The sequence below is a fragment of the Etheostoma cragini genome, chromosome 3, assembly GCF_013103735.1.
Source record: "Etheostoma cragini isolate CJK2018 chromosome 3, CSU_Ecrag_1.0, whole genome shotgun sequence".
Taxonomy (NCBI): domain Eukaryota; kingdom Metazoa; phylum Chordata; class Actinopteri; order Perciformes; family Percidae; genus Etheostoma; species Etheostoma cragini.
This window is the reverse complement of record NC_048409.1, coordinates 19,839,430-19,850,581: the sequence shown is the minus strand read 5'-3', so window position 1 is coordinate 19,850,581 and position 11,152 is coordinate 19,839,430. Positions and strand designations below refer to the sequence as shown.

Below are 11,152 nucleotides of genomic sequence, written 5' to 3'. Positions count from 1 at the left end.
CCCCCCCCCCCCACCCCCACCCTCAAAGTGGAAGGAACTGACTTTAAATGTATAGGAAGCAGAGAGGGAGAAATGGCGTGAACAGAATCTAAAAAGCAGAGCAGCAACCAAACCCCTGAGATTGATGGGATCCTCGACATAACCTTATGCCTTACATGAAGGGCTGTGTGTGGTTTTTGTGTGTGTGTATGTGTCTGCGCTTCAAAAAACACCAGACATACAGGCAATCAAGCTGTCTATCAAACTTCTCTATCATGCATGTCCCAGTCTGTAGCAACAACTGGAGGCAAGGAAAAGTAATTGCAGAAAAGGAAAACACCCCTCTTATTTATGGTCATTAGTTCTCAATGGAGAGAAACCACACACTTACAGCAATAGAAACAGCATTTGAGGTACTCCCTCTGGGCTACCGCAAGACCACCATTTATTTTCCCCATTCTCGCACCTTTCATTAGAGAATCTTGGGTGTAACTGAAAACTTTTTTCATAATGATGATGAGTATGATGACAGCGAGGATTATTAAGACATTAATTATTATAATTGGAAGATGCATAAAATCATTACTGCTGCATGATATGAATAATTAAGTCATTTTCAGGGATATTTTTGGTCTTGGTTCCTCTCGCCCCATCCGTAAAGTCTTTTCAGTTCAAAATTGCGTAGGTTCCAAGCCAAGAAAAGGGAAAAGGGAGAGAAAAGAAAAGTTATGTTTGGATCATAACAAACCAAAGTGGGGCGCATGCCACACCTTTGATGTGGGGTTTTAAAGGGGGATTTTCTCGGTTGATGTTTTTCCGCCAGCTGGGTATTTAATTAATTTTCAACAGTCAGATACGGATATTTTGACAGGACACAGTATTTTGGCACAGCCATTCGTAAGGGTGGTTGGTTTTGATCACTGAGTTGTGCTCAGCCTCTGGGCTTCTGCTTTAAGATGAGGCATGGCGCCTTTCCAACGGCTCCAGGCAAGCCAAGATGTGATATATTTAATAATGCATCGTGGGAGTATCCTCCACAGATGGGATGTAAATGGAATGACGAATAAATCGGGTTTATTCCAAATATGCCAATGTATTTTTCGGATTAGATGTGGTAAGTACATACTTTGTAAAGAGGAGACAACCTGTGAGATGTCTGTGTTGCTATTTGTCTAAATGCATGGACTTCAGCATGTGTTCAGCTGCTGATTTACTCTCAGTATCTACATGTGAAAAAAGAAAGATGAGTAATCGGGGTGTAGTTTACACACATCCAATCTCTACTGGATGCAAAGGTTTGCCAGCAGTTTGAAATTCCTACGCCGCATGTAAAGGAAAGCTTTTTACAACATCTATGGTTCAATACTATTGTGGGTTATAATGGAAAGGCAGCCTGCAGGCCAAATATAAAAGTGAGGCACACAATAAAAGTGGAAAATATAGTCTAACCTCATGTCAGGTCCCAAAAATGACCCACGGAATGGAACTTAAGACACAGATATATGTAGATTACTTCATCTTACTGTAGAAATGTACTTTATATACACCTGCACAAGTGTGAAATGATTGGCAGTAAATCAACGTAATACATTTGTGTTTGCTTGTGTTGGCCTCCGTCCCTGCTTTCTTGAATAAGGCAGTGTTTCTTTGTTGGGGCTTTTTGCTGTTTGAAAGCTCAGGGTTAAAACGTTACTCTTGTCTCAACTAGAATGCTGAGGTAATGCTCTGGCTTAGACAAATTCACATTACATGAGACATTCCCCACAGGATAAATCAAAATGATGACGTTAGGTTAACCGCTGCTTGATAATTGCAGTTGTGGCTTTGTGACTGTGCATGGGTCTGTGTGTGCATGTACTGTACTTTCAAAATGTGCTCAGTGCCAGGTATGTAGGTTATCAAAATGTCACAGTTAAGTGCTAGTAGCTTATATGACGCTGATTTTACATCTGGTTGAAATTGAATAAGTGGTATCAGTTACCTTTTACATATCAGTGGTTTGCTTTCTTCTAAGATTTGTCACAAAATTGTTACAGTAGCAATGAGGTTAACAGGCATGACTTACCATTTGTTTTAATTGTATGCTTTTATGTGGTGTGCTGTTGCAGCTCTTATTGTGTGTGTTGTGGTGATTTGTGTATTCACCTGCATGTGCAAAAGGCCTTTACTGGAATCTACCTATCCAACTGCATGTGAATTTCTTAACTGTACTGACCTATCAGGTGTGGACAGGTACTTCTGCTTCTGAAACTTTTTCTCCAGGCCCATCAGCTGCAGCTCTGTGAAGATGGTGCGGCTGCGGCGTTGCTTCTTCAGGCGGGGCGTGCTGCGCTCTGTTTCCGAATCGCTGCTGATGCTGAGGGGCGTCTGGCTCGGTGAGTGCTCGGAGCCTCGAAGATGCTGCGGAGAGAGCAGGTGAGAGGGGACCCCGCCCGGAGACGATGGCTGGGGGAGGTGGAGGGGCAGGTTGGGGGGCTGCCGTGTGATCACAGAGAGGAGAGGGTAGGCACGTAGTGACGAGGAGCCTGGAAGAGCAGAGACAGTGCATCAGATGACAGAAACAGAGCAATGCCGTGTAATAAGAAGAAGAAAAAAAGGAGAAAGATTAGATGTTCTTTGAATCACTGAGTTTTTACTGAGCTCCTACGGGCCTCTCAGTCACCTTGGTTGTACCATTATCGACCGCCTGTAATTGCGTAGACAGCTCCATTTTTAATTGCCCCGTGTTTGCTGTGAAAAGTGTTTTGCTTTTGACCTTCTCCACGTAGAGGGCTGTAATCCCAATGACGCAAACTGTGTTTTACACCGCTCCTCTGAACCCTTCCAATGAATGATTATTTTTCAGAGGTTGTTAAACCATAACTGGCTTCCCAACACACACCACATAACACACACACAAATCAGCATGATTTACATGCACACACACGGACATACGCAGACGCAGAATGAACTAATTGGGATATGCCACACTATATAATAATAAAAAGCCTAAAAACTAAATCAAACGCTGTGTTCAGCTAATAAACTTTTCTCTCTCACTCTTGCACTTGTGCACAGTCATATACAAACACACATGTTTGCTCTCTATCAGCGTAGACAGAAGTAGCAAGACGCCAGAATCAATAAAAAGTAACATTTGTCTGGAGCCAAGATGAGAGGGAAGGAGACCAGGAGGTTGGCCGAGAGGATGCAGTGGGTCAACCACTGTAAACATAAAACCTGCCAGAAAAATCCTTACGGCCTCAAATATGAAATAAATCCCTTAACCAAAATGTCCAAGCAGACTGAGCAAAGAGCAGACTGTAATGCATGGGCCGACAAAGAGTAGCAGAAAAGACGCGGGAGGGGATTACAGAAGTAGAGGAGGAAGATGTAGGGGGGATAAAAAGGCTGCAAGGGAGCACAGAAAAATAGAAGATTGTCACACACCAACCCACACAGTGTGTGTGCTCCTGGTTGTCTGTGGTGGATTTGTGTCCTTAGTCTCCTCAACAGACAACCTACACACATGGACACACATGAACACAGACACCAATGGCCACAGGAGGAAGAATGTTGACTTTGATTTTTTATTCTTGTTCCTTGACTGTTTACTGTCTTTTTTCTTAAGGCTGGTGAGAAAATATGGAGTCGAGTACAAATGTAAGGACGACGAAGACAAACACTCTAAAAGAAGGTGGGGCAAGTCTACTTTTGTAATCTTACATGATAGTTCTACATGAATTTAGATGTTTACCCATGTACAAATTCATAATAAATCCTAAACTATTAGATTTAAGTCAAGCATGAGGAGCTAAAGCAGTGCATACAAATACACATGTAGGTAAGTCCAGTAGCTCTGCACTGACATACAGAGTGAGACACACAAACACACACACACACACACACACACACACACACACACACACACACCAGACACTGCCTTGGGCCCATCATGACATCATAGTAAGGTGCTGAGGTCATCACTAATCCAACCTGAGTTTGCTGCTATTGCAACAAGTCTAGACAAGAAGACCTCTTTTCTCTCCTTGTACGCTCTCGCTCTCAATTTATATCTTTCCATTTATATTGCTCTCCCGTTTCTTTCTCTGTAAATCAGATCTGGGTAAAAGAACCATTTTCTGATATCAGGGAATCATCAGATTACATGTTCAAGCACATTTGTAGGATGGATTATCCATCAACATGTATCCAATTACATGCAAAAGTGGGGGAAAGTGTTGTTTTGAACGGGCAACATCTCGGTTTGTCTTCACAATTTGAGCTTGAAGTTATCTCCGGACAGTCCCTCAGAGAGAGAGAGAGAGAGAGAGATAGAGAGAGAGAGAGAGAGTTGCAGTGACTTTCCACTAACAGCGAAGCCGTCTCTCTGACATGCTGTTGACAAGTGCCAGTATGCTGTCAATAGTCTACAAATAAACTGTTTGAGTAGCTGCAAGAGCACAACTTGGCCCCATGCAAAAGCACATTGATACTCTTGATAATCACAGTCGGAATGTAAGGACTGGCACAAGTGCTTCTGGTGACGATTACAGAAGACATACCTGCTAAGAATAGATCAAGAAGAGCCGTTTGTTAAGCATTCCTTTTAATACAAACAATGTGCTATATTAATCACATAGTTTTTATGATGCAAAAAAATTAACCATATTTCCTATACCAGCCTTTTCCCTTTCACAACATCTACACTTGTTTTTTTGTCAATGGGATGCTGAAATGGATGATTCATTGCTTAGCTTTGACAAGTATACATGCATACTGGCCATATTTCGGATATAAACTGTCTGGTGACAGCAAGGGAGCGGCTCAATTAAACAGTTTTCTTTGGGGGGCCTTGCCCTTTAAATGCAATTCAAACACTACCTGGGTGGGAAGGGCAACAGGCCACATAGCTTTTTTTATCTGCCCTAACTCATTGATTTAATTAATTAGAATCATTCAAATTCAGGACTTGGCAGGTTGGGGAAATGTGATGCCAATTCTCAACAAATGGTATCTTTATTGTTTAACTTGCATGGTATATTCCCAGTCACACTGACAAACTTCTCTGGCTGAAGCTTTACATTAAACACAAGCATTAACTATTTAATGTGAAACCTGATCCACACAGGTATTCATGTGGCAGCTGAACTCAGCCTGTACCGCCACAACTACTTCTGGAACCGATTTTTTTTAGTCGAGATAGAAACATCTGATGGCAGTGGATGAGCGGAATTGGCAGGGAGGGGACAGGTTGTCAAACATCAAGCCCGCATTTTGTTTTTGTGTGTGTGCATACCTGCACGTGTGTGTTGACATGGGTGTAATCAACCTTCTCAAGCTGGCTTTGTACTTAATGGGAGACTATATTGTCTGCAGCGGATTAGGGTTTAAGATGGGATGAAAACCCTTTTGCTCCCTTGAATTTATTCTTTAATACCTTTAGCCAGTACCAAACCAGTATGCAGCAGCCCTCAGGCTGCACACACTCCCGCTTTTGTTTTTGTTTTTCATCATGCTGTCAGATGAGCTTACACCACAGTTGATCTTAATCTCTCTCACCTCTCCCACTAAAAGCCGTGCCCTGGGTCCTGCTGAGAGATTGGACTCTAAATTAAATACTGTAACCTGCCATTACGTTGTTCACCGTTCAGCACCAGGCCGGGGCTCATTGTCTCTGATCTTGCTCTAAATGACAGGGAATTAACTCTGTGAGTATTAGCCACTTCTACTATATAGAATGATGGTCTATATTTCATTTCAGATGAACAGAAATGAGATTTACAGTAAAGTGTCACCAGACAAAAGCCAGAAGACAATTATGTTGGTATGTTTGAGGATGATTGATGAACCAACAATTCATTTGTTGTCAAGTCCTTCAGGCAACATTTTTGGCATCACTGTCTTTCAGCGGCCTCCGCTGGCAGCAGCAGGTTATAGCATCCCTTCCTTCTTAAGAATGAAGAAGTCAACCTTCACTGTTAAGGGACCATGCAGGAGCCAGTCGCCCCTCTTTGGCCCAAAACCTGCAGGCCTGCCAGCTTCTATATCAGGCACTAAAAGCCATTGATGTTAGGGAATATACTGTGTCTCACACCCCCACAGCTACAAATAAGTGGTGGGCACAGTGTTCGGATATGCAGGGCGGGTTACTCTATCCATCCGAACAGAGGGGTGCCAAAGCCCAGTCATAGTGCCCTCTCACATACACCAATCCATATCAGAGTGATGAGGGAATCACTTCCCCTATTTTTATCCACCCACCGCTGTCATCAAATTGCAGTGGCTATTATTTCAGACTTTAGAGCAATTATCCTAATGGTTACAAGAGTGTGCAATAGCCTTTCAGTTGTTTTTATTCATCTGGAAGTACAATTAAGAATCAGTCACGACACCTGGTTTTGACAAGATTACATGTGGTGTGCCAGCTGTGCTTTATTGTACTATTTTGGTCATTTTCAGCAAGTACAATACACAGCCACATACAGTCTACCATGTAGTCTATCCACTTATCATGTAGAGATCTAGGTGATTCTAACCATCTTACTGAAAGGGAAAAGAGCAAAAGCCCTTGACAAGCTAGTAAAAAATTGAGAGAAGAGTGATTTTTTTATTTAAAGGAATCAGCTTTAAAGTGTATTGATTGCATCATAAGTTTTTCGTTCTATATTTTCTTCTGCATAGATCAGGATAAATCAGTGTGCCGTGTAATGAATCTCTAATATGGTGGTATGACCAACAACGCTGTAAATGACACTTTTTTTGTGCATAACTTTACTTTGTTTGATAAGACACACACGTTTCTATTTCACAGCGGTGCACTAATAAGATACAATCCTCCCATTTGCAAATGTCCAGCAGCAGCAACACTCATTATAGGGAAGGCCTTTGGTTAAATAGAGTAACAGTATTAATCAAATGAAATTAGACCAAATGCATTCATGTTTAAAGCCTAGTAACTAGAGTCTTCTAATGAGATTTATATTTTGTATCTGTCCAACTGCCAGTTCATTGACCTTTATGTGTAACGACTTATCGATACAGTCATTTATCAGCTCAACAAAAGCCCTGAAGCCTCACTCCCATTCACTCACTCTGTCGCATGTCTTGGATTTTCAACACTTAGCTCCAGTGATTTATAATGTGAAGTAGGCTACAGAGTGAGGAAGGTGGTGCAACTTTCGGGGGAAGCATGCATTAATTAGTGGCGATTAAGTCTAAACTACTTCTTGAAAAAATCATTGAACAAACCGTTCAACAAACTAAACAAACCTATAAATTTAAGTAATAAGATGATATATGAATGATGCGATATTGTTGTCTCTACTTTGAAATATTCTAATTTGCACAGTTGCATGAAAGGGAAATCATGGTATAAAATGAATGACAACAATCCAACTTTATGCCATTAATCAAATACTGTAATTACAGCACAACAGATGTCACACTTCACACAATGTATATTGCGCCAGTCTGATATAGGATGTAAACTTTCTCCACTGTAATTCCACATTTTTTGATTCATGCAAAATAAACAATCGCTTTTACATTTAAATATTGAATTGATCTCATGCGTAAAAGTATCCGAATTTCCAAATATCCGCCTCAAATCTACGAATGCTATATTTTTTCTAATGCGTTTCTTTCTTAATTAGGCACCCAAAAAAAACATATAACAGTCCTCTTACCCGAGCATGAATGAAGAGGCTTCGGCCGGACAATGAGCGAAGGGCACACCGAGTAGAGAGAGAGTTTTTCGAAATAATCACAAGTCTCCTTGGAGAGGATCTCGTCAATCATGAAAGTCTTGTAGCGGCGCCTGGCAGCCTTCAGCTGCCCGGGGGAGGAGAGCCTCAACTCGGCTTGACAGTGCATGATCTGTCCCTACGCGCCGTGCGCTGTCTTCGCTCCACGATATGCGTTGTTCACTAATATCTAAGGCTGTGCCGGTTTGACCGTGTGACAAATGCGACTGCTAAAGCTCATGCGTTTAAGAAATGCATTGTTTTTCTTTCAAAATGCAGTTTAGTTTTCCCTGACGTGTTGTGGTGAAGATAAGTAACCTTCAACTTGTGCTGCGCAGAGCGCTAATGAACAGAGTGCGATCTGTGCTCACACCCACTGCTATATAAACCGTCCCTGAACACATCTCTACCGCTCCATCTAACCGCCCCCCCCCCCCCCTCCCCTCTCTCTCTCTCTCTCTTTACAAACACAATTACATATGCCCACTCCCAAACCACCCTAAAAAAAACGTTTCTCTCTATGATTTCTTTGTGTAGCCTGCAACTTGGTGTGTTTTCCGTCAGAATTAGGTCATATTTGCAGAATAAAAAACTAATTTTAAAAACATATCAACACAAATAGTCCATGTTAAACCTGGTAGCCCATGAAGTTTTAGATCAAATCAAAAGACCTCTGTGGGAAGCCATATGAGGTAACGTCGTGCCGCTTCTTTATCTCAAACGTTTTACTTAAAAGATTTGTCTTGATCTATTTATTTAATTAGCTATTGATTATCCCGTGTCCAACTAATGTTCTTATTAACTTAACTTCTAACTTAGGCTATTTTATCAAGTTCGCTTTACACATAGGCTACAACACACGGTCTAATATATTCGATATTTTAACTTTGGACTTTAAGTGCGATGTCCAAAGCGAATTAAACCAGTAACAAGGGGTGAAACGGCTTTTCTTTCTTTCATTCTTTCTTTCAGTCTTTTTTTTTTTTCTTAAAACCCTTATGTAACATATAAATAAGTATGTATAATGATAATTTTGGCTTTGATCATTATTTAAATAATATGATTATCGTTAGTGTTAAATATAAGAATTATAATTATAATAAAAACATTAGTCGCAAAATATGCAATTTCTTGTAGAAACAGTAGGCTATAATTATTACAGTCTCCAAAAAACAAACACAATCAGTGGCTCAGTATAAAGAAGCATACAGTCAGACCGTGCGGTTGAAGGCCAAGTCAGTAATGTCATTTTCTGTATTGACTTGCCAAGCAAACTGACGCAGTTAATAATACATTATTTATTAGGAATCAACGATTGCTCGCGCGCGCATGGCGTGAAGGCACACCGAAAATGATACACTGTTTTCCAAACATTATCTCAAAGAGAGCATGCAGGAGCGTCTGTAGTTCATTTCCCAACTTCTGATTTGGCACACGTTTGATTCAACGCTCAGATCTTCTTTAATTAAAATCAATATGTCAGTCAGATCAAACGGGCTTTAAGAAGATATGTAGCAGGTCTAGTAGCCTGCAAGGACACTGAGGCACTCAGGAGGGTAAAGTTGAAAAAGTATTAAATATATTTATATTTGCAGACTGCATTGTGACCGAAAATATATCAGTGTCAGGTACGGCTGAGTCTGACAGTAATGCGAGAAATGCATCACATAGGCTTCTGCACGTTCAATTTCCCCTGAAAGAAACCCTTTGTGCCTTTTTATCATCGTTTTATTTTCTATAAATCTACCTTTTAATTAAGTTCATGAGTATAGCGAAATAGTTTCATTCATTCCTTATTTTTGAGAATTCTTTCCGATAGGCTGGTTGCAGATTTCAGCAGCTGTTTGAGTACAAAAAAAAGTTTGGTCATATAGCCTACATGTTGTTATTGAAGTGTGTGTGTGTGTGTGTGGGGGGGGGGGGGGGGGGGGGGGGGGGGGGTGTCATCTAAATAATTGGAATTAAATGGAAGTGTAGCTCACATGGTGGCTCGTGGCTCCGGAGCCGCCGTGTTCAAAGTGGAGGAGGATTATGGAGGAGGAAACGTGGGAGCTGTGCAGGGGAAGCCCGGCTCCTTCTCAGGCGTTAGAGGGCTCGATCAAAGAGAGAAAGGAGAACAACTGCTGCGGAGCACATTCTAGCTTCCTGAGGGTCGGCGAAGCCCCGGCAATTAAGATTTTTACCTTAACGTTTCGAGCCATCTTGTTAAAACTTCAAATTTTCGAAACCTTTCGGAGAACAGTTGTTATAGCCTACTTTCATTATTTTTAAATAGACCAATACAGATAGCCTATAGGGTACTTTTTGCATTATTTTCTGGGTCAGTTTCACAAAATAAAATGTAAACCATGAACTATTTAAATGCATTTATTGTTTCCAGAAACCCCGACAATGTGAGATCATTCCACATGTTCAGCTATTTAAAAGAAAATTAATATCGCATTGAATAAACTGTCGTCCAGCTTTTGGGCCTATAGGCTATATCTCGGGCTACTGTGGATCCAATGAACCCAACAACCTGAGGTGGTGCCAGGATCCGGGAATCACGGCTGCAGGCATCTTGTCACTTGCGGACTGCGTTGCGAGACTGCTAGAGAGGGAGAGAGGAGGGAGGGGGGGGCTGTGGATGTTTTGGAAGTGGATCATTTCAGCACACACGCTTCTATATAAATCCACACAGCAGCGGCTACCGAGCGGCCTCTCTAATCCGCCCGCTGCAGGGCTGCAGACGCCAGGCAGATCAACCAATTAAGAGTTATGCCACAGCCAGAAGCGTAATAAGGGCCTTCCTAGTACCGACATCGAACAGAGGATACTCTCTATTAGTGCGAGTTGGGAGCATCAGGATGCAATCTGACACGAGACAGATTTCAGGCAAGACACAGAGCTTAGTGCAGATGGTGCAAATGCACCTCCACTTTTGGATACTAGGAAATTGATTGGGGATATAGTTGTCGATACAGCGCGGGAAGCCGCTGTAAGTGGCATAAGCACTTTCGGAAGGGTACATTATGACCTCCACACGGACATTATGGGATTTGATCATCACTGTGCTGTAAGCAAATCCGAACCGAGAAAAAGTCATGGATGCTGATCGCATCATGATATGTTTAGGATCGAAGTGCTGCTAATTCTGGGATAGGACAATTCTTTCACATCTGTAAATTGACTAAAAACCTGTGCCATTTACAAAGTGGTGGCGTTAAGACTGCTGATTAAAGAGAACAATATACTTTGGTGTTCAACTCAAGTGAACAAGAAATAAACCAAAGAATAATTGCATTCTGTAAAGTGAACAGGGTGGGTGTCAAATCCATGTTAAGACTGGAAAGCATCCTAAATAGAAAGGTGAAATGTAGGAGCTGATCATGTGGCTCTGGTATATTTAACATCTTAATTGATTCAATAAAAGGATGTTTGTGGCGCCACCTGTAGATTACTTCATAACC

General features: G+C 41.5%; 1 protein-coding gene across 1 annotated transcript in view; it reads right to left on the bottom strand.

Annotated features, from left to right (window-relative positions):
- Positions 1 to 8,064, bottom strand: part of barx2 (BARX homeobox 2) — a 10,565-nt gene extending 2,501 nt beyond the window's left edge. The window contains exons 1-2 of the mRNA XM_034867891.1: positions 7,647 to 8,064; positions 2,195 to 2,504 (exon numbers count right to left, since the gene is read on the bottom strand). Coding sequence (XP_034723782.1) covers positions 2,195 to 2,504; positions 7,647 to 7,833 — 497 coding nt within the window. The 5' untranslated portion in view covers positions 7,834 to 8,064. The remainder of the gene's footprint in view (positions 1 to 2,194; positions 2,505 to 7,646) is intronic.
- Between the last annotated feature and the right edge of the window lie 3,088 nt (positions 8,065 to 11,152).